The sequence below is a fragment of the Psittacula echo genome (assembly GCF_963264785.1).
Source record: "Psittacula echo genome assembly, chromosome: 2".
NCBI lineage: Eukaryota > Metazoa > Chordata > Aves > Psittaciformes > Psittacidae > Psittacula > Psittacula echo.
The window spans coordinates 82,692,092-82,717,098 of NC_137737.1; the positions used below are offsets into that span (position 1 = coordinate 82,692,092).

General features: G+C 39.2%; 1 protein-coding gene across 2 annotated transcripts in view; it reads right to left on the reverse strand.

Annotated features, from left to right (window-relative positions):
- The window catches only part of FBXL7 (F-box and leucine rich repeat protein 7), a gene marked incomplete at its 3' end in the record, with an annotated part of 254,864 nt that overhangs the window by 129,819 nt on the left and 100,038 nt on the right, over nt 1–25,007 (reverse strand). For both annotated transcript variants that reach the window (XM_080610171.1, XM_080610170.1), the window contains exon 2: nt 8,560–8,649. Coding sequence is in view for 1 of the 2 variants with exons in the window: in XM_080610170.1 (XP_080466296.1) it covers nt 8,560–8,649 (90 nt within the window). The remainder of the gene's footprint in view (nt 1–8,559; nt 8,650–25,007) is intronic.

The following is a 25,007-nucleotide window of genomic DNA, read 5'->3' on the forward strand; positions in this document are numbered from 1 at the left end:
CTTTCACAGCTGGGGAGAATTTGTTCCTACCAGCCACACCCTTGAGCTGTCTTAACCTTAATGTTTGTCTGTCGGAGACTTCCACCCAGCCCTATTAACTTGTAATGAACAAGTAAAAGACTTCCCACAAACAATGAATACCTGAAAGTACTATAAATTTTCATTCTCTTGGATATACAAGATAAAAACAGACTAAAAGCACCATAGATTAGATTAGGCACTGGAATAAACTGAAATTTAACTATCATGACTGATAATAATGTACAATGGAGATTTATTATATATCCAAGTCACTGGAAGCAGTGCAACAGGTTACAGTCATCCAGTAAAGCCACTGAGCTTCTTCCCACTTGTATATTCACTTTGTAAAAAGTAGCCTGAAAGGAAATATCACAGTGGACAGCTGCTGAACATGCAGCAGGCACACCACCACACCACAAGTTATATGCTCAAACGTGGCTGATAAAGTCTAGAGAAATACGTAGACAGCTATCACCAGATTATACTCATGCTCATAACTTCTGCTTATACTTCCAGCCTAGTATACTCTAGCTGCCTAAGCCCACGATGATCCAGCAGTCAGAATTAACAAGAACATAAGAATTGCCATTATCTATTCCTGAATTGCCATTTTCAGCAGCCAATCTCAGTACATGCTTCTCGAGGGAAATCTGACGAATGCTAACAGAAACATAGAGATGACAAAACTTAATAGCTTGAGAAAAGCTTCATGTAGCAGGCAGAACGGTACAGTAGCCAAAAGAGAAGAACAGAATGAGTCAGCAACTCTAAGCAGGTATTTCTCAAACATGCTGCTCGTTTTGCCTCTATTGGCAGTTATCAGTCTTAAAAATTATACAGTCATTTGACAAGCTGACATAAAAGATAAGATACAGGAAAATAAAGCAGGATATTTTAGACAATAAATTTAAACTACAGCATCTTAACAGGGATTGTCAAGTTAAAGGCAAAACTTGCTGTCCCAATTTTATTTCATTATTTTCATCAAGTCCTAGAATTAATCTAGAGGAACTTCCTAGTGTCAGTTCATAAATTCTGGAAAAGGGATAAACGTGACATTTAAACATGCATTTTCTGGTTGTATATGTTCTTCAAGTAGTCTTAAGAGACAGTCTAGCAGTCAAGAAAATGTTTTTTAAACTACCAAATGTTGGGCAATCATCAGATACTTCAAGATGACTCTTCACTTTTCAGAGAGGGAAACTACTTCAAATAGACACAGGTAACAACAGACAGAACAGATTTGGGTCAGAACGTCTCTGCGATGACAATATTTAAGTAGTTTGGTACAGCATTTTACAGAAAGAATAACATTTGGGATCTTGGATTCCTTAAAATCAGATTTACAGGTAATGGAATAAACTGTAATCACTCCTCCCAAGCATTAGATCTTACTTTGGAATAGCTAATTCCAGGTTTTTAAATTGGGATCATTTCTCTTTAACTGTATTGTAAGTGCATTTGCTCTGGTAGGTCTCATATTTCAGGCAGCAGATCAAGTAAGACTGCAGTTTTATGTACCTTTCCAATTTGTTCTTAGTATTGTTTGGGCAAGTTTTAAACATTTGGCTATAGCATTTTGGTACAAATTAGCCAGAATAACGTAAGGTTTCAATTTGCAGCTTTAACCTTGCCAATGTCCCAACTACTTTTGCCTTGTATTTGAACTCTGATTTAAATGCTGATTGCAATGGTATTGTTATAATTAGCAGAACAGCTTTGCAGGAACACTGCCTATTAGATAGCAAAAGTGCAACAAGATGTGGTTAGACAGAAAAATAGCGCCTAAGAACAACCTCTATACTACTTTGTACCTCCACATATTGCTCAAGGTGATGATATTAGCATATGAATTCAGATAGGCTGGTTAAAGGAATTTTAATAGTGAGCTCTGTTTATTTTGCCAAAGTGTTTATAGTTTAGGATTTATTAACTGTCAAGCCTCCATCCCCCCATTACTCTTCCCCAGTTTTTTGGCTTCAAATGATTTTATTTTGGCACATTTAGTAATGCAACATTTCACTTTTCTAGAAAACTCCACTGCTAGAAGAGTAACACAAAACCCCAGGAAACTCACCTGGTCTCCAGTTTCACTACCAACTCAAAACAGCTACAGTTCACTCAAAGCCAACTGAATCTCAGCTCAGTTCCAAGTAAGCAAGGGCAAATTCAAGTGTTCATATCAAATTCAGACATGGTTTGGTGCACAGAAAGTCTGCTTAGACAATACTTCAACAGCAGAACCAAGAGCCCTAATTCCCACTAAGTCACTGAAAAGACATGAGGATAGAGAAAACCACAAAAGAACTGCCATCAAAAGATTTAGGAATAATGCCTAATACTTGCACACATCCAAAAAGAACATATATGGTTTTTTATTTCTGATACTGCATTAGTAAGCTTCTAAAAGGAAAAAAAGTTAAAGAACTGAAGCAGGAAAAGATCTAGTAGGTATCATGTGTAGGAAGGGATCGAAAGATCTAAGGAGCTTTTTCTGCCAAAAGGATCATCAAGAAAAACTGGGTGGAAAACAGCATCTCTTCAGCAACAGCCTTGACGCAACAGTTAGTGAACTCAGTGTCCTGAGAGGACATACAAACTACTCAAAAGATTCAATGGAACTCCAGTATATTAAACATAGCTACCTACCTTATTATGTGAACCATAATACACAGAATGGTTGCCTATTTGCAAACTGGTTCCCTAAGATTTTTATCTTCCTCTGAAATAAGATCAGGATTGATCTTATTGGATCACTTGGATCTCAGTCTGAGCTGGTTCTCCATCAGGAACTATTTTAAATACCAAAAGCATTAGTAGCAAAGGACACATTCCATCTTTCCAAATTTTTTGTATTGTCCATCATTGTGCACAATGCAAGGACCATTCCTCTTAAATTCATTGGGCAAATTAAGAATTGTTTGGAGAACCAAAAGACCCCCAACCTTTTAAAAGAATGTGATCATGTAGCCAAGAGAAACTAACAGAATGACATCCTCCCTGAAAATATCCAATAATGTGTACTTTATTCCCTCATTTGTAAGATGAAATGAAAGGCACACAACCCAAATAGATCTGTGTTGTTGGTTTTTGGGGGGGAGAGGTTAGGGATTTTTTTTTCTTTTTGTGGGGTGTTGGAGAGGGTGTTATTTGTTTGGGTTTTGGTGGGTTTGTTTGCTTGGGTTTAGTTATTTTCGGTTTATTGCATTGGTTTGTTTTGGGATTTTGCTTGGTGTTTCATAGATTGCTTCTGGGTATTTGCTTGTTTTTTCTTTTTTGGTTGGTTGTTTTTTGGGGAGTGTCTTTTTCAGTGCTCTTTTTCAAGGACTTTAGCAGAATGAAAACCAGCACTTAAAGAAGGCTATTTCCTCATTCACAGACATCCTTTTCTCTCGAACTTATCATGTGCCAGGGGAAGACAACAGACAGCAGAACCATAACATACAGCAGCACTCAGTAGCTCCAGTGGCAAAGACCCACCATAAAAGGATGCCGAGGACCACAGCAACACATCTTGATCAATCTTAGCCAGGTATCATCTTGCACAAGGTATGAAGTAACACTCTTACATGAGTAATTAAAGCATTATATATTTGCAAGATCTGCATTTTCACACAGTTACCCCCAGACATGATTTAATGAGGGGAATGGTTCCTAATGAATGTAATTATTCCAGTCAGGCTATAGAGCCTGCTTCTTCCAAAATCAAAGAACTGTTTAGATTGGAAAAAGACCATTAAGGTCATCAAGTCCAACTGTTAAACTAGTACTGCCAAGGCCACCAGAACCACTAAAAAGCCCAAATAAAAAAGAAAGAAGAATACAACTTTCTAGTACACACCTAAAATTCAGGAGAAGCACCTCTTCTGTTGAGATGCATACAAACAGGTACTGCCAAAACAAATGTGTCTGATCTCCACAGTAAACATACATTGCAGTGCTAATGAGTGAAAAGGCTGTATTCTCTTAATTCTCCTGTTTTCCAAACTCAGTCTTTTTTAAGTATATTGTGGTACATGAACATCCTACAAGGAAGCCAGACTAGAATTCTCAGTCTACTGCAGAAGTAAAGCAAACAAAAAAGTTAAATACTTACCTTTCAAAGGTCCCTGAAAGTTAACATCACTAAAAGCAGAACTGATTTTAACTTCTGCAGAATACAGCAGCTTACCTGACTGTATTTCAGCAAAATTCAAAATACAAATATTTAACAGGGTATATTCAGAGGTATTTCAGCACCAAGTCACTCTGCTAAAACAGTGGTTTGATTCAGGCCTAATCCTTCAATTTGATTTTATAGAAACTGGGAAATAAATTGGAACTCGGACATGGAGCTCACATACACAAACTCTCACTTTAAAGCTGCCTCTGGATTACTGTTTAACAGCCATATACATGAAGTGCAAACAGTATTGATTTTTTTATTTGAAAAACAGTCAAGTCAATATGAAGCATCCAGCCTGGACAGAACATTCCACTCTGTCAGTAAGTGCTAGAAGAAAGCTCCCTGATGAAGCTAAGCCCATACAAAAACATTCAGTCTAATCTTCTAAATCAAGTTTTAGACAATAATATTCCAGCTGAGACTGTGTCTAGCAAATTGCATTTAAACGGCCCACAAAAATCCATTTAGTCTTTCATTTGCCAGAAAAGCAACGAGGGGTAGCAAAAACTCATGCATTCTCAAGTTTCTAACTGTAATTGATTGATGGGGCAAAGAATTGCAGACAATGTCTGAGACTAGAAAAGAAGTAAATGGCACTGTATATTCAAAGGTAAAGAAAACTGTATTCTCAGAAAAGGTAGAGGTATCAAAAAAGATACAATAGAGGTATCAGTGTGAATGCACACTCATAGTCCACCATGCTTCCTTCTGAGCCAAGCTGTAGCCAAACAGTCCCTACAGCACCCTCTGATTTAAAGAGAGGACCAGACGTCTATTTTTTGCCATCTGCCCTTCACTGAAGTACAGAAAGTCACAATGAGAGTGACTGGAATCCAGTTAGAGACTCGCCTTTGCATCCCTCTCAGGTGCATCACTGGTATCTCAAATTTGAATTTAGGAAGTTGTGAGGTCTGCTAGCTACTGTCGCCATTATTGTTTGGCTAAGGATACTAATGCAAATTGTCTGTTCTTCACTGGCAGACGATGAGCAGTTCACATGGGCACATTTAATAGCATGACAAGCATTTTGCCTCTTTGAAACATAAAATCTCCTTCCACAATCCTACAAATGCTCCGAGTCTACAATATGGGGGAAGGTACCATATTTTGGCCATAACTGCATCTCCCATTTTCATCAAAAGATTTAACTGATTTTGCCTTAACAGCATACCTAGGACTGAAACACCACATAAGCCATTTTGAGTAGCTTGTTATCCATTTCTTGTACCCATCCTATATAGAAACATCGCAGCACTGAAACATGACAAATAACAGTTGCAATAGACAAGAAGAAGAGCGTTTCATGTAATTGTTCAAACTGATGTCAAGATAACACCTGCTGTCAGATATTTTCTGAGACTGTTTGTTCTTTCAAGCAGGAGTCCTGCTTGACATCTTTTGCAATCCCTGGGACTCCACACCTGCCTTAGTAGTACTTCATACAACTGCTTTTCCTCTGTAGAGTACCTCAGAGCTTGTATCAATCAGTCTCACAGATTTCTTTTCTACTTGTTTCAGGGCACTTCATTGATCCAACTTCAACAAGTGTTGTGTCAACTGTCTTACAGAAACAGAAGGCGTGCTGTGCAGAACTGGAAAGAATTAGGTCTGTTCGCAAAGCTGGAAAGCAGGAGTCTTGAAAGACCTTCAGCCTCATGTAAAAAATTCTATGCTTTTCATAGAACTGGGCACTCAGGAATTCAGCTGCCAATAGAAATTCAAAGGATGCAAAGAAGCTGTCTGCAACTTGTTCAATTAAGGCCAATTCACATGCCAGTGAAGGTGAAGAGTTCACCTGCAACGTTTCATAGACCTTCCCACTCAATACCTAGGACAAATACTTCTTGCCACACATAACACGTGGCTCATTCATAGAACATTATACAGCGCTATGAATTTACAATACACGACTACAGCAAAGAGCAGAATTGGAGCTTTCTGTCCCTGTAGTACATCAGTCTCGTGGTGAAGAGCAAGATACGTTTACCAGTCTCCAGAGTGGGCAGGTACTACTGTATCATGGCAAGCAAATACTAGAGCATGGAGTGCTATAAAGGTGAATTTAACTAACAGTTATAAAATGTTATGTAAACACCCCAATTACAAGACATAACCACCACTGCTTGTACAGCATCAAACACAATCAGGCTGCTGTTCTTAACTGGTCCCTAGACACTACTCTATAACTGAATAGTATAAAAGTATTCAGTCTTGGACACACAGAACTCTGCTCATCTTGCAGAAGGTATGAGTCTGTCTGTTCAGCTGAATCCTCCTACAGCACAAGTCTCCTGTACATGGGGAAAAGAGGCAGCATTAGTAAAACATCCAGACATGCATCAGCGGATAAATGTGCCTTTCAGTAACAGCACTGGCTTCAACAGTCCCTGCTTTTCCCTAGCACCACTTCCATGTCTCTGCTCTCACTTGCCTTCATGCAACTCATATGCTGCCAGGTTACAACACTCAAAATCTGCCAGATTATACAACAATCCGCATTAAGGCAATTTATGTTAAACAGATCCACATTAGTAACTTCTCAGCAGAAACACTTAGTGGGAAAGTAGAAGTAGCACAGGCTTAGAGGCTACTTCAGCTGTTGTCAAAGTGTCTGTCATATCACACTTTCCTATGGGACATCAAAAAAAGGCTAGGCTTACATCTGAAATTGCCTCCACGTATAGAATACACAGCTCCACTGCTCTGAACTCTTTCTGAAACTGCAAGAGAACTGATAAAAACACATCTTTGTTACATCATCTGCTGGCCTGCATTTAAGCCTCCCTTCACTAATGAATTAATCAGCTGCAAACCAGTGGTGAAGATTTTCAGGGTCAACATTAGTATTCACTGGCTCTACAATGGGTTAGATTAAGAACATAAATCTTAGAGATTAGAAAAGGATTACTTCACATTATCTGATTTGAAAATAAGGGAGAAAAAAGCATGCTGTACTAATTGAAGTAAAACAGAAATTTTAAGCAATTGTTAAGCCCTGACTTCAGAGTTTCCACTATTCCATTGTGGTTTCTAACACCACCCCACCCCATCCCCAGCTGTCATAGAGAAGTAAAAATGCTTTTATGCATTTCCTACATTTAGTTTGCATCTTGGCAATTCACCTTCTGTAGGTACCTTAAAGCTTTTGAATCTAAGGCTTACAGAAACACAAAGTCTACTATTCAACCTAACTTTATTAACCATTTATCTATTGTTAAATTTTTTGCATAGACTAAAAAGTAGAGAGTCTAAAACAGTATCTCTCATGATTCTCAGGTGCCTGATCTTCATTCTTGATATGGCATTATGCATGACTAACAATAAACTCTAGTAATTTGTAAGATCATTTATTACCTACATGAACTGCTTTTACTGTACAGATTCTACAGTCGTAGTCAGACTTGCCAAACTAGAGCTATCCAAAGTCTATGATTTCTTTTAACCACAAGAAATAAAGCCAGACAGAGTAATCAGAGCTTTTAACTTAATTTGTAAGGACAGAAGTGTAAGAAATCAGAATTATTGTTTGGTAACTACCAAGTTCAGCCAACTTCCCATGACAGAGCTGAGCAGAAATGTTAGCTCAGGCACATAAGTTTATCATTTTTTTTAAAAAAAAATCCTCTCAGCTTACATCATTAAGCTACAAATAGATTTAATGATTTCCTCTCAGCCTTCGAAGACACTTGTAAAAACTAGAGCCAATACACTTTCATTTAACAGCGCACACCTACTCACACATAAGAAGGCAGCAGGGAAGAAGGATCAGCATTTCTCTGTTCATAGGCCAATTAGTACAACATGGTATTAATAGGGACACTTAAGACCATCCCCTTTCCCTAGACACTAAAAATCTAGTGCTGGATGATCACACACACCAGTAATTTTAGGTGTCATGTGTTGATCTAATTAAATCCTTGTAAGCTCTTCATGTCTATAGCTAAACTTTTGAAAACTTGGCACAAACAACCTGCATTTCATGGTATTCATAGTATGAAAATAAGAGGCTGAGATTTAACCTAGAACCTATGTCAAAAAGCTTCCATTAGGTGTATTCTTCGAAAATAAGTTCGAAATCTGGTCGCATCAAATTGGCCATATAAAAGCTTTTGCTGAAAAAAGTAACAAAATTACTCAAAACCCTCTACATTTTCATTCTGCAGAAGCATCTTAAATCCTTTGTCACAAGCTTAAATCAGGAAGTACGGCAGGTAGGAGTGGAAAAGGGTTTTAATTTCTGAAGAACTGTTTTTTAATTTCTATATGCTGATAGTACTGTACACAGCAGGAACACAGAGGCAGCACCGCTTCTCTGAAAATTACTAGGATTATGCTGGGGAGCCTGACCTGGGTAATGAGTACCAGCTGCCTACCTTCACTGGTAGCTGCATTCTTCTGGGCTTTGGTGGGTGTGTGATCTGTACTTGAACTCACGTCGGATGAGATGCTTGAGCTGCCTTTGCCTGCAAAGGGAGAAAAAGGTGGAGAGGGTGGGAGAGAGAACAAACGTAAGTATCAACAGCAAAATAGAAAGACCTTCTGTATCAGAACCTGGAACAATTCCAGGAAGCTTTAAATTAAGTTTAAAGCAGCTGATGTTCATTTTGTACACAGTGGGGGAGAAGTTAACTGCATTATAGCTTACAGCATGTACGTCTTTACAGGTACTAGAACTGCAAACAGCCTTCTGTGTCACAGGAGCTCTCATTACGTATTTGCTAAGCTCCACTGTAAATGAAAAGTTTGTGATTAACAACATGAGGAGGACTTTCACGATCAGTTTTCTCATCAGATACCTCTAACACAGATCAGGAGAAATGGACACGGACCCTCATCAGCATGGAGGGTTAAATTTAAAATTTGTTAAATGAGTTTAAATCTCTGGTTTATGCGTTCACACCATGTATTCAAGTCACTTGGTCTCGTGAAAAATGATAGCAAAGTATCTGCTGTTTCCTCCCACACCATGCTCACTGTTTGATGTAATACACCCTTTTAAAACTAACTTCTACAATTGCTGTTCTTCAGTTTTCATTTTTTAAGTGAAAATCAGAACCAATGGATGCTTTTCTTCTTACTATCTAAAGACTTCTTCCTGCATGTCCCACATCAATGCCTTCAGACCTATATGTGGTATGTCAAACCAGCCACACGTTGGTAACAGAAAAAAACTCAAATACAAAGATAAAAATAACTGTGATAGATACCACAGAAAAGTGCAGGGTGCTAAAGCAAAGTTCTCTTTTTGTTTACCTGTGACCACCTAAGAATGAGTCACTTCCGTTTCCCTTCACTCATTCTACTCAATCTCAGTTTACTACTACCAGGGAATATGTTCTGCTCCACAGCAGAAATCAGACCAACCAATCAGCAATACATGAGATAACTCTAGAAAGAGAAAAGGCAATTAATACTGTTACATTTTAAGAAGTTATTTATCCCCACAAACACTGCATCAATAAAGCCTGTAAGAGCTATGTTGACTTTTCAACCAAAATTAGGCTGTATGAAGAAAGCTAGCAGACACAGTGTTTCTGTCACTTGAGTAAACCTATAATTATAGGAATGTTAGCAAGAGACTTTTCTGATCTGTTATTTCAATCAAGCATTCCTTGGGGTTCTGGGTTACAGTATGCCTGGTTTTCATAACATTTAGATGTAAAGGAAAAGGTCTGCTTTTTAAAGGTGCCACAACAGAACAAGGATTTAAGTTTTAATAGGAAATGACTGGAGAATGTGCAAACGTAGGTTGCTTCACAACCAAGGTACTGCCACTTAATCCGTTAGCCAGCCCTAGAGAATCGCTCTCCTACATGAAGTTGCTTAAGTTAACATGCTCAGATTTGAGATGATTGTGGAGTGAAAGGATATTAAAGAGGCCAGAAAGAAGTAAAAAAATAAATGGCTAAGACTAATAGTTAGGTGGGGTGAAGGGAGGGGGGGTGTATTTTCAGTGATTCACTAGTTGCTTTTTATATTCCTTTAAGAAGTTAAGCAAACCCAAGAAGCAATGCCTCTTGAATATCACTTCAACTGCTCTCAAGCTGTGACATGAGGTGGAGTAATGGACTGTGGTCTTCATAGAATTGACTGCCCCAAAATAGCTCTCCAGCTAAGGCAACTAAAGCAGAAGAAAAGCAGGTGAGAAAAGAGAACAATAAGTGTAAAATAGTTTCTTTCCAAGGAAGAAGCCACAGAACTTGAAATATCTGCAATAGCTAATAATCAAGTCATTAATGACAAGAAAGATATTTAGATAGAATCACCATTACCAGCAACTCCTCATGTACCAAGCACTGTAACTGCAGAAGCAGAGAAACTTTCAAGTAGCATCAGCACTCCTTAATAGATTAAGAAAAAAACTCCAACCATGACCATGGGAAAACAAAAACAAAAACAAACCCAAAAAAAAAAAAAAAAAAAAAAAAAAAACACCAAAAAAAAAAACACCAACTGGAAAAATTTATTTCTTCAAAGCAAATAAACAGGATTTCTTCCTAAAAAAATATATATATATTTTGGGGAAAAGGAAGTCAGCGATACCAAGCAACAGCAGAATTACTGCCTGGTCATCTGTGGCATAGGTTGTTTTCACAAGATGAATACTTCCTGTGGCTATGTACCTCCCTCATTAACATTAATAATATTTCTATTTACACCATGTGCAAGCAAGCCTCCAAGAGCACAATAGAAATATTTTAGCCACTGCAGGGTCCAGACTGCCAGTACATCCAATAGCAACACTTACAATTGTATACGTACATAGGAACTGTGAAATACCAGCTATAAGTCTGAATATTTGCCTTTTAAATCTACTTGAACTTTTAAACATTTTAACTCCTTGGGAGAAGTTAAAACTAGGAATTAAGAAAAAAGAATCCATAGTGGTTACTGCTTTGATTGGATATCAGTTCTTCCTGCAATTACACTTTTGATGTTTTATGATACTGTTAGAGTCTTCTCCAGCTGTATACAGCCTCGAAACAAGCCTTTTTCCTCACTGTCTACTCTGAAACTCTCCATTCATGTGTGTGGGGCTGGGTGGGGGGAAAGCAGGAGATACTTTCTAGTATATTTTCAATGTGTTTTAAATAGACTAGCAGATGCTGTATCTATTCTTCCAGTGCAAAACAAAACCATTCACTTCTAACCAGCCAGATCTGGCTATTGCAGACTCATGCACACATGTAAGAGCACATGTAGGGGTATCTAAGTATTCTCCCAAAAACTTGGGTTTGATAATGGGAGAGAGTGCAGCCCCAGCAAGCTCCCAAATGATGCAAAGCATGGAGGAATGGTTGATACACCATGAGGTTACTGCCATTCAGAGGACCTCATCAGGTTGAGAAAAATGGGCTGATAAGAACCTCAGAAAGTTAGTTCAACAGAAGGAAATGCCAAGTGATGCATCTGGGGAAGAATAACCCCATGTACCAGTGCGTACTGAGGACTGACCAACTGGAAGATGTTTTGACAGAGAAAGATCTGGCAACCCAGGAGGACACCAAGTTGAACATCAGCCAGCAATGGGCCTATGTGGCAAAGAAGACCAACAGCACCATCAGCTGCATTAGGAGAAATGTAGCCAACAGGCTGAAGGAGGTGTGTCCTGGGTTCAGCAGTAGCAGCCATTTTTCTCCTTCTTAGTAGCTGGTGCAGTGGTGTGGTTTTGCCTTTCGGCCTGGGAACAGCACTGATAACACCGATGTTTTTAGTTGTTGCTCAATAATGGTTACTCCGACCAAGGACTTCGAGTCTCATGCTCTGCCAGTGAGGAGGGGAAGCTGGGAGGAAGCAGGGACAGGACACCTGACCCAAACTAACCAAAGAGGTATTCCATACCACAGCACGTCATGCCCACTATATAAACTGGGGGCAGTTACCTGGAAGGGTTAGATTGCTGCTCAGGTCAGGCTGGGTATCGGTAGGCAGGTGGTGAGCGGTTGTATTCTCTTCCCTTGTTATTCCCCTTATCAGTAGTGATTTGTGTTATACCTTAATTACTGGGCTGTTCTTATCTCAACCTGTGGGAGATACATTCTTTCAATTCTGCTCCCCATCCCTCCAGGAGCGGGAGAAGGAAGGGCAGGGGGGAGTGAGCCATGTGGTTCTGAGTTGCTGGCTGGGCTTAAACCATGACAAGGTGATACTTCCCCCCTCTGCTCAGCACCGGTGAGACACATTTGGAGTGCTAGACCCAGTTCTTGGCTCCGCAGTACAGGATAGGTAGGGACATACTGAAGAGATTCCAGAGAAGGGCCATAAAGACAATAGGACTAGAGCACCTCTCTGAAAAGGAAAAGCTGAGAGCTGGGACCATTTAGCCTAGAGAAGAAAAGGCTCAGGGAGATTTTATCAATATATATAAATACCTGAAGAAAAGGTGTGAAGAAGGAGGAGCCAGGCTTTGTTCAGCATTGCCCAGTGACAGCACAAGAAACAATGTGCACAAATCAAAATATATGATATATAGTAGATTATATATAGTAGATATCCAAGTATATATACTATATACAGTAGATTTCCAAGTATCCCCACAGAAAGCAGCAGCCTTCTGGGATACTTAGGCTTTGAGGATACACAGCATCCTTTAAAGATATATCAATACATTTATCCACAGTAAAAGCAAAGTTGGACTACACACTGTGGACAATTTTTCTCCTTGGACTTCACATTTCTACCAATGGAAATTACATGACATAAAACTGGTTTCCATTTATTAACTCTTTGCTACTGAACGAACTACAATTTAACACTGAAGGTACCTAACTAGAAGCACTGTCACTTACTGAACTGCTTTCAGGATGGGTTGTGTGTTAATTTAGTAACCCCATATTGTCTTTCTGTCCCAGGAGTTTAGGAGTAGGGTCCTCAAGTGACTCCTCCAAAATCTAAATAAAACAGGTGCCAATATAACATGCACGGGCTCCAAATTTCTTTCCACCCAGCATTTGTCAGGGTATGATTTTAAAAAACCAACCAAACAAAACAGCAATCTGCACAAACTCCAACCCCAAGGAAATGAAATAATCTGAATATTCCACAGGGAGTGCACTGAAGATGTAGTTTGCAGCTTTGTGGTAGCCCTGGCACTTTGGGACAGTATTTGCTAGAATTTTCAAGAGTACAGTCTCTACAAGCATTTTTATATTATAATGTGGATTATAACTCCAACTTCCAGGATCACTTAATTTGGCTGTAAAATTTGGCATAACTTAGCTGTGAAATAGTATACTTAGTTCTGCAGCATTTCTGTCAGTTTTAAGCTAAATTTCATCTCAGGCTATAGAGGCCAACTTGGCCTTCATTGTTGTTCTTCTGGTCCCTGTCTTCCTCACGTTTTCAAGTACCACAGTATGCTACAAACCCCCCTGCAAACACTAGCAGAACTCAACTAGTGCACTAAAGTACCTGCTGAAGAGAGTCATTCACCTTAGCAATTTTTGGTATTTTTAGGCATTTGTACTCCGTGTGGGTGCCTGGGTGCTGACCAAGGGTGTCTGCCTGAGTGTCTCCCTGTGCAGAGCAGCTGGGGCTGCCAGTGCTGGACACAGTCAGTTCCAAAGGTCCCACTGCAAGGCATCACTGAGCCCCTCAGCCACAGGCTGGTGCCTCAAGGTAGCAAAGCCTTGAGACACAGCCTATCAATATCCCTATTTTTAATCAGTGTTACAAGATTCAGCAAGCCATTTGCAAGGAGAATTTGTAATACCAAAGGAGATTAGGACTGATTTAATTATGATAGAAATATAACAGTGGGAGTTCCACAGCTAATAAGAAACAATGGTTTATCCACTATACTGCAAAATGCTTGAAAACTTACATTTTAATGTATGCATGGGATTGAATTTTTCAGAACTGTTTAGCAGAATGATGCTTATAGCTAACAAGACAAGCCTATTCAGAAAGGCTGGATTAAGTTTAAGAATCTGCATCTATGCAAACAAATCTACTTCCTGTGCTGAAAGTCTACTGGGTTTGTAGTTGTGACATCCATAGCTCACATCTTGGTGCCAAGTAAACTCACTATGACTTCAGAATGGCTGAAGAGTTTATGATGGAATGAAGACTTGAAGACATAATGAAGTCTTTGAGTGGATTCATCTAATGACTGAGAAGAGGTAGGGCAGATATTTTAGTTTTCTGAAGTAACCTGTCTCACTCCTGTACCTTCACCTCCCCATGTAACAGTTGATGACACTGGCCCCTTTTCTAGTGAATTTCAGCATTCACTGGTAAGCCTTGTTAATCAAGAACTGCAAATGGGACTACTAAAGTCACCACCATTTTTGAAGATGGTACATCTCTGCTTATTAAAAGCATTTCACAATAGAGTAATAAACAGCAAGCACATACCACTGCTGAGTTTATAAAGAACTAATATTGTGTCAAACTACTCTGGTACAAGGCCTTTCTTTGAAGCCGACTGAGCAGCCTGTGTGCCAAAAGGTAATGCTAATTTGCAGCCAAAACTTGCACGCACCTCAAGTGTTACGGTCTACATTTCAAACACTGGTAAAAACACAAACAATTCAGTCTAGGAGGTAAATATTATATGAGTAATGTTGCCTAAGAAGGAAAGAATGCAAGTGTACTTCTTACTTGAACTCAAAATTAGGAAACAAGACAAGAAATCTGTAACACCTTTTTATTTGTTAACAAGACTAGGGTGCCTCAGGACTGAGTCTTAAAATACAACCTTCTACTGAAAAGGATTAGCCTGTCCTGCAAAAGCCTTTCCTACTCTGTAGCCTTTTATTTTACCACTGAAATAGGGAAATAAAACTTTAGCCTGCTAGCCGAGTTTGCTTAGAATCTGCTACATTCATCCAATATTGGGGTTTTCATTGCAAGTTGTCTTCCAATCACCAACATGTTTTAAGAGAGAAATTTACTCAAGACATACAGTTCTAAAATTTAGTTAGAAATAATGCTTCCTTAGTATACACTAACTGTAATTGTACTATTTTAATTCTACTGCCAAAATAATTATTAAAGACAAAAAAATAAAACATAATTGAGTTGGAACAAAACAAAATACTTTTTGGGTTTTTTTGCTTTAATTGATCTCTGAGAAAATAACTTCATTGCCAAGTGATGCAGACAAGCGCTATTCAGTTCAATACCAAACCTAAAGTGGTTGAGACTTCTTTTACACATTATCACTAGACATGCCAATGCATGGATAGCCTGACAATAGCCTGAAAGGGCAAACTCCAGTATAGATTCTGAAGTTGCTGCAGAACCTATTATTGCACTGGAATGTATCAGGCATTTGCATAGGTCTGAATTTTATAAGACAGTAACATGCTGTTCAGAAGTCCAAAATCAAACCCACCAAATAAGTTTGTCTTCCACAATAATACTATTGACACTTAAAATCTGTATTCATATTTCCACAAGCTAGTCACAGCATTTGAACACAAAAGGATAATATTAACTTGCACTCTCAGTTTTACTGCTCATTTCACTTAAAGCACAAAAGTTACAATACTGTCAATTATAATTTTCATCCATTTCCCAGAACTTCATCCAATGCACGCACCAAAACATAAAGTGCCTCTTACTGCTGCATGAACAGATGTCCTATGTTCACAGTCAAAAGTGGCTGTAAATGTTCAGGTAACAAGGTACAGTTATCCTGCTTACAGCTTATAAAACATCATCAATCTCACAGATTATGATATTACACTTAAAGATGTAACTACAGGGAATGCAGAACCTTTTCTCAAATACAGTGTCTAGTCCCCAGTTGTGCCTCACCTCTCCATCCAAAAGAAAGTCCAAAAGCAAAGTTATCCGGTCAGTCTGGTTGCAAAACTTCACTCGCTCATCCATGAGGAGGATCCAAAGCAAGTTGTACTCCCAGCCCACTTCCCAGCTCTCAACAGGTTTTCCAATAGCTGACAGTTTTCTACTGAATTCTTACTACACACTACTCATTGTTAACTTGACCCGACCTTTCCCTGGCTGACCAAGCTTTCACTGGTCCTTGCTCTTAGCCTCCCTTGTGGACTTGGTTCTTAGCATGTCTAGTCTGCAGAACACCACTTGGGAAAAGTAAACAAGTGAAGGCAAATTCTCCAATGTATCAAGCACAGCAGCAGAGAGCATATAGGCAATTTGCAATCTGTCAAGCTTGACTGAAGACTAGATTTTCATACCAGTCTTTCCACCCAGATAGAAGCTTTTGCATGTGCTTAAGTCATGTAACAGATCTCAAAACCTCTCCCATGGTATCAGTATTCCCACAGCCTAGTTTTGATGCTATTATCTGAAATCTAACCAAATTCGGGTGCCATGATGAAAACATTCGCATAGAAGTTTCTTCTGAAGGTGCTTTACCTTCCTGGTCTGATACTAAATTAGTACAACCTTGTATAGCACAGATGGCAGATCTGATTAAAAAAAGTAATTCCTTTTTCATCTTAGTCATCAGCTGGATCAGCAAACTAAACAGATTCTTCCTGTCATTGCATGACTGCTTAATCAGATGCAGTGGAAGCATAAGACATCCACAGTGGGAGATGGCTGCTGCAGCAGAGCTGGCAGAGCAGTACTTTTGGCATAGTACACGGTAACACCACAACTACCAACCTCACAATAGCCCCCGGATTTTAATGTTAACAGCTAGTTAAGTCGGAGTTAACAATAAAGAGGTGAGAAAGTGAAATACCTTTATAAGGACAGTGTACAAAGTACTCTGGTACAAATGTCCTCTCTGAAAAGCAATGTGAAAATCTTTCACGTGACAATACAGATCTGAAAATCTAAAACGACTTTTTCAATTAAAGATCAAAGGAATCTGACAGCTGAGGAAAAACAGTCAAGGATCATTTTACTCCTTTAGATAAGCACAGTCACTTCCAGCTTTTCTTCACTGATGGATGCAGGGAGGGGGGAGTGGAAAAGGGAAGTGGCTGACTCAAGAATGCAAGCAAAAGACTTCGAAAAACTGTAGGATTATGAAAACTAAATTAAAAGATTTGTGAAAAAGGTATACAGTGGTGCAAAGTTGTATCTTAAAGTCAAAGAAAAGGAGATAACCTGCACCCTTGAAAAACACATTTATTTTTTCTATTCTCTATTAAGTTTGGCAAAGCTAAGAGCCACATACTACCAGGTTCAGAAACCAAACTTGTAAGCACTCACAACCAACTTAAAAACAAAACAATTAAGACTATGAGAGAAGCTGTGCATATGAAAGATAACCAAATCAAACTAAGGCTTCACACTGTTCATTTGACAATCAACTTTGAATCTCACAGAGTTAAGGGAGAAAAAAGAGGAAGAAATCTAAAGAAGCTCTAACACTGCACTAACCACAGATGTCTAGTAATTAAAAATTAAACAAATGAACAAAACACCACCAACAAAAATCAACACAGTGCCTGCCTGATTTTATTTAAGCATAGTTTTAATAGATCACTTTATAATAGAAATAACTCCATTACTTCTATTAAAAAAATCCTGTACTTTCAACTTCATAACTTAATAATTGTCTGATCTTAATTCTCTATAAAGACTGTGCATGTTACAATTTGCTGCTGCAGTTACTTTCTGAACAATGGGAATCAATCCTTTCCAAAACAACACAGAGGCTCATCTATACCCAGAATTAGAGCAGGACAGAAATTCTCCATAGAAATAATGTGGCTTTCAGTGCCAATTCAGCATTTCTGTTTCTTCTGCAGTATTATCTATATTTCAGCTGTCTTTCACATATACCTTCCCTTCAAAGAACATGGAAACATGGCATGGAAACTCTCAGTAGAGTTAAATATAAATACATCAGCCATAAAACACTAGAATTTCCTCATCTATTTTAAGCTTAACATGCTCCAAGATATCCCAACAGACTAGCAACAAAAAGCCAAAGATACTATTTAGCCTGCCCTATGACCTTCACCAGGCCTCGTTACTTATAATCAATACAGGTATTCAGTGGGGGAAGGACACATTCAGTAAAAAACAAACGTAGGTAATATCTACCTTGTTGATTAATCAGTAATTAATTTTGACGTTTTCTTCATTCTAGCTATTTAGTAGCATGTATGCCACTGACATAAATATTGTTCGGTTTTAGACTGAGGATAAAAAAGCCTCTGAAGTATACCTGTGAAGCTCAGATTGAACTGAGTAACTCTGAATGTGTTTTATCTAATATCTTTGTGAGAAGACATGCTTCAGTCCTCTTTCCTGCAGTACAGACAAGAAGTAATTCTGTTCTTCAGTACAATAATCATACTTAAAGCATTCAGAATTACCACCTCAGAGGAAAAAAAACATTGAAACTAGGGTACATCTGCAGCAGAAGTAAAGACAGCAAAAACAGGATGACAGCCACTAATCTGTCTTGGCTAGAGCCAAGGTAAGTAGCTGGAAGGACAAGGACAGCAACTGCTTAACCTTAGGTTGGTGCAGCCAGAGTAGCTCACACAGGTCAACTTTAACCAGCCTGGATTTGTTGCATTTAAGGCAAAACCAGAAAAGATAATGAGAAGTAGATTAGGTCTTGAACCACATGAGCCTTTGACAAAGGTGTAGACTGAGTTGGCCCAGGACACTGAAAGCCAAAGCGGTTAGGCACATTTACATACAGTAGGTATGTTGGTGGCCATTACACCTGACAGTTCAAACAGCTTCTTGCTCAGGATGTTCTTGTCTAGATGGTTTCTGGGAACCCAAAATCATGTCAGGGGAAAGTCACTGCCATTACAGCCTGGAGGGCTCTGTTAGCCCTGTCTGTCCATGCCCATTCACCCTCCCCTTGGGCCTCCCCCCACCTGCCTGGGACTCCAGTTCAGCCCAGCAAGAGCCATCACTCTGTCAGCAATGCTGCAGTTAGGCTGGTCTCCAGCTCCCCACCATCCTGCCCTAAAACACCTGATTCTTGTGATGTTCATTTATTAATGCAAAGGTTCTTGCTCTGACCCAACCCATCACCTCTACAGAAGAGGGGGACAGAAGAGGACACAATGCTTTCGTTCATATTCATTCAACACCAGATCTTCACCACATTACTACAACATCACGTGCATATGCTGAAACACTCAGTATAACCTCAGTAAATCATTCCTGCTTCTTTATCCTACTTTAACACACGTTTTAATTAAGCAGTACTCGTAAAACCTAACAGAAGCTCCATCAAAGAAATATTAAAAAAAAAAAAATTCTCAAGTGATAAAAAATCCACAAACCCCCCCCAAAAAAAACAACAACAACAACAACAACAACAAAAAAAACCCACAAAATTTTTAAGCTTTGTAATAACAAAGTTGTTGAAAGTTCAGAGAGGACACATAAAGTGATACCATTACCTATGGCACCTCTAACAGCAATGATTACAGAAGAAACAGTTCATTATCTCAGAAAAATGCTGCCAAGAATTGGGTTGATAAAAAGGGAGTGAAACTAGAAATCCAAATGGGGCCATCAGATGGTCTGAAGCTAATGGAAAACACAGACCAGGCTCTGTGGTCAACAGGCTAAGGTCCAAGCACACTATCTACGAGCTCTTTCTCGTTCTCTGCTTGAATAAACTTCCACTCAATTATTCATTTTAATGGGTTTTGCATCATCCTGAAACTGACTGTGCTACTTATGTGATGCAATGAAGGGAGATGATCCAATTGGCTTTACTTAAAGCTTAGTGCCTTATTCCTGGTGACTTTGAAAGATGTGATCTGATGAACCAAATGAAATTAAGTACTGTCCAGAACAGCAGAACTTTATTAGGACAGAGTATCCAAACATAAGTGGATGCTTTTGCCATTGAAAAATACAACTCAACTTTTCCCAGTTCTTTCAGTCTCTCTGGTTAGCTTCATTCTGCTGAAAAAGCAGTCATCACTGCTTACTCATTTCTGTGAGAACTACTCCAACTCCTTGACCACCATCTGCCTGACAAGAAACATTCTCAAAGCAACTTTCAAGCATGGAGTAGAGATGTCTGACAATTTAGCCACTTGGGATTTGTTTTGCATCTTCCTGCATTTGCTCCAACCTGTCTGATGATTTCTAGCAATTAAGTTTAATAAAACTTACAATCATGTTAGTAAGTTTTTGGTAGCAGCCAGAGCAAGTCTGGACTTCCGTATGCAAAAGTTGAGCACAGAGCAGATAACTCATGTCCTGAGAACTGACAACAGTTGTGTATTTCCTCCCACTTCCCCCTTTCTGAAAATTCTTGTCCAGCCCTATTTGGCACCTTTCATGCCTAAGCACTTCCTTAACTAGTAAGCATCTACTTTTGTAGTTGTAAGCAATAGCAGGCTGCATTTAATTTCCAGGGAAGCATATAGTTTACATGAGCCAGAGGGAAACACCTGCATCTCTCAGTCTTGGCATGCCCATGACTGCATATCAGATCAAAACATAGCTGATGTCAAAGAGACACAGGTGCAGGAAGCTTGCTCCAGTGCTCATTTCCACAATATCCTTTTAAAAGGACAGCTTATCCTTTGCTAACTACACTTAGGAGAGCTGCTAACTGCTCGTATGATTTTCTTTTTTCCCAACATATGTTTTAACTAAATGCCACTATAAAATTACAGTTTGAGAAATGCTGCATGCCATGCCAAGAACCTGACTTACTCCTCTTAAAACTTAGTCTTTAGAAACCATCTGTACTGTGACAACAAGGAGCAATACTGCTTGTCCAACCCAGTTAAAAGTTTGCTGATTTATCTCATTCTCCACTATACTATTCAGCGCTACACTCGGGGAAAAATTTATGAGCTAAACCACTGCTCTAACACAGAAAGGGCCTTTAGAATGTTTTGAGATACGCCTCTACCAGTTCATTAGTATGTACTGCCAAATATGATTGAATTGACATTCAAAAATAATTCCATGTATCAGGGAACAATCACCAGTGGGATACGTATATATACTGAAACACAAACAGTTGTTTACTAAGGCTGACTTCTCCAAAACTATAAAACATACTAAAACTAATAATGAAGCAGCAATTTCTCACTTAAATGTTATCCAAGTATTTCCTTGGGTGCTCCTTACCTTCGTTAAAGGGAATCTAAGGCTAACACTTTTCTAAACATAGGTACAAGCCCTACAGCTGCAGGAAAGCCATCACAGCCCTACACCATCCTGGAACAATCAAGCCCACTAACTCTGTCCAGGGAGCACACTGAATACCCACACCAGGTTCCAGCTTAGCAGCAGTTCATGTTATGATTACCCTCCCCTCAGCAATTGCCTCACCTGTGCCAGTGGTAAGCCATACTTGCAACCCAAGTGGAGCAGATCACATTCTTGCACAGTCTGTGCCTCAGTGCAAAAAATCTGCTATGTTAGCACAAGCCAGCTCTAGAAGCATTTTAAACCAAACAGGCTGATTTTCCCACTTGTGCCAATAACTGCAGGTTCTTTTAAATGCACTACCAGAGGCAAGAACACTTAAAATCATCACACCTGTTTTTCCACTGTCTGTCATAACCTTTGTCAAAGGCTGCAGTAAGCTTCACAAGATGTTTCTTACCCAAAACCTGAACAGCGACAGTCTGTAGGGGAAGGAAAGCAGAAGTGAAGAATACAACAAAAACTTATTCCATGTCCAGAAAACAAGCAGGGATACATTTAAATGTTGGGTAGCTGAGGCAATATAAACAATATCTTCTAAAAGCCCTTCTATACTTCCTACAGTGTGGAATAGATGTTTGTACTAATTGAACGATCATTCTACACCTCTGAAATAAAAAAAAAAAAAAAATCAAAATTTACCAAAAGGAAGTTGCCACAGGAAAATATCTAAGTCTTAGACAGTAAACCATCACTGTTTCTTTTCTAGAAAGACTCCTGCTGCAACTGATCAGCATGGAACAAGCAGTAATTCTTGGTTAAACCAAAGAATAAATGCTATTTGAACATCTATGCTGACTTGAAAATTCAGGAAGTGACTTCATTTCTGCAAGTGACTTCATTTCTGCGTATAAATGCACACACACAGATACATATAATCAAGAAATGTAATAGTATTTCAATTTTTAAGATCATTTCATAAACGGAACTTATTCAATGCAACAACCACACCAGTATTACTACTTTGAAATTCATTATCTCTATTTCAGTTGTCAGTGAACACCTCACAGCAAACTGTCTCACTGGTTACTTCTCAAGATGCAACACTCCTTGACTTTATTTGCAATGCAGCACACTTTTTGTTGAAGTGAAAAACCATCTAATTTGAGTTAACAGCAGTAAAATCCATCTTCAGAAACCATCACCATAAAATCTGAAACTGTAGATACAGGCACCTATTAATGACAAACATCTTTAGTAAATAAGTCCACTGACAAAAGACTGAATACTTTTGAATCTAGTACTTAAAGCATTTTAAAAGATACATAACTACTGAAGATTTTTCGCAAAGTGATTTTGGCACACAAAAGAAAAGATGGATATTGAGCATGCATCCACTGGACTGGGTCAGACAGAAAGGCTGATCTGTCTCCCAGCTCTGGCTGACAATGCTAGACAGCGGATGCCTTTTTGGCAGAGTTATCATATCTGAGCCTGAAGAAAAGCACACCTCTCTCAGCAAGGACCACTATCATGCCCTTGTCTTTTTCTCTTACCTTAAAACCATGCAACAACCATTAGTAAATACCGGTTTGAAAAGGAACCTTTGTGGAGGAATCCATCACATAAAGCTCGATCTGTCATCAGGGTGACCTTTCATTATGTAAAACTACCCCCATTTCAGAAGGATAAATCCGAGGCTCAGTTTTCGTTACGCCACACCACTGGCTTATAACAGTACAGAATAACCTTTCTCAAAGATTTTGGCAGTCTGTCTTTCCAAAACAGACACCACTGATAAAAAAGATCTTACAGCAAGAGCTCACATCGCATGCACTATTCACTTTAAAAAAAATCAAAACAATGAAAACTATCCCCAGGCACTATCTCACACAAAGGAGGTATGACTTGCTGATCCAGACTTATTCAGAGTTTACTGTGCCCATCCTACCAGTTGGTCAGCTGAAACAAACCAGCCAAACGGCTCTTCCTTCACAGCCTTCCATTCCATCTACTCCCTAGTGACATCCACAGGCACTTTTCCAAGGTGACCTTCAAGCTCAGGAAATCTTTTTAAAACTGCCTCCCCCTTTGAGTCTCTCAGATGAAGTTCCCTATGAATCCAGCAGTTTGCCAGGAGGTAGGCAAGTATCTATCAAGCCAACTAGTATCGATCAAGCCAACTAGTATCGAATACTATTTATTTGCTTAAATGTCTTTCTATACCAATCCGACTCATCCAACACACAGAGCAAGTTCTGTAGGACTGTAATATTATTCTATTGCTGCAGTCCAGCAGCAGGAACAACCAACCCAAATAACATTTAAGTTCTGGAAGAGTACAGCAAAAGCTTTTTCTCCTGTTGCTGGCAAAGGCAAGCAGTTAATCTTACAATTCTCATTTAGAACAGCAGAGAATAAAACCTTCTCTGCAAGTTGATCAAGTACCCACCACAGTGGGTAAACCAAACTGCCAAGTGACATATAACAGGATCCCTGCAAAGGAATGCAGGGTCATGACACACACTATCTTCCACAATGATTTATGTCTTTTTAAAAGTAGTAAAAATCAGGGGATAAAGTAGGTGGTCATGTCACTCTCTTCATCCAACAAGTCTGCACTGATACAGTGCACTGAAATAGGAGGACTGTCATGACAGCACTGTCAAAATCAAGAAAAAGTATCCGTAACTGACAGATGAGTGAGCCATTTGCTTACAAGCGGCTACTTACTACTTCTTCTGCACAGGCAGGAGGAAGAGATTCAGTTCACCGAAAACTTCACAGTACTGCAGATGAGTCTGTTCCCCTTTTGGTTCTGTTCAGACTGGAAGAACATCCTCTGGAGAGCACGATCCCTAGGGTGCATCAGGTTTCTCATCGACACTGACTGCTGAGTTTGCCTGTGGAGACTGTTTTAATTACATCATGCTGGAATTTGGCAAGAGTCCTGGCATTTAACTAAACAGCTGTTTTTTGAAGCAAAGCCCACAGTAGGGCAGACCAGGAGACACAGAGGCCTGATGCTGTGCCTCACAGCAGCTCTTTCTCTACATCCCAGTACTGAATTTGTAAGCAGTTCTATTGTACCAGGAATGTAACATTTCAGACCACTGCATGCCTAAAAATCAGTATAAAGCAGGTGGTCTGCACCCCAGAGTACAAACAACAAGAACACTGAAAACCATAGTTGACTGACTTCAGGCAAATGAAAGCTGTACAGCCAGTATTAGGAAAAGATAGCCTGAGAGAAGGTCAGAGTAGCCATGCAACCACATTTCCCTAGACACTTAAAAACATAAGGCCCAGAAGAAAGATAGCAATATAGCAAGCATGATAGTCAGGATTTTTTTAGGTATTTTTACCTAGAAAGTTACTTTTTCCCCATGTTATAGAGAAAGGTCAGCACCATTGTAAGTTTAAAGACCTCTTGCTTCAACATAGAGCCTTTACCACTTCCGTCAAGTCTGAATGATAATTAAAACTTCAGTCCTGATCAAACATTACAACTCCTAGTTTCAGCCTTTCCCCCCGCACCATGACTGATTTATGTCCCTTCAAACATTTGTAGAGGAACCAAGGACAACTCCCCAGAAGCACAGAGAGTAAGCACATCTGCCTAGAATATCTATCTGCCCTCTGGGAGACAAAACCAGTTTCCAGTTTCACAGTCCTGAACAAAACAGTCTTAAAGGAAGTCTACATGGAAGGTAGAGTTCCCACGTTCTCCAAGCACTCTAATAGCAATTTCCTACAGATGTTCTGGTTTAAGTCAGTATTG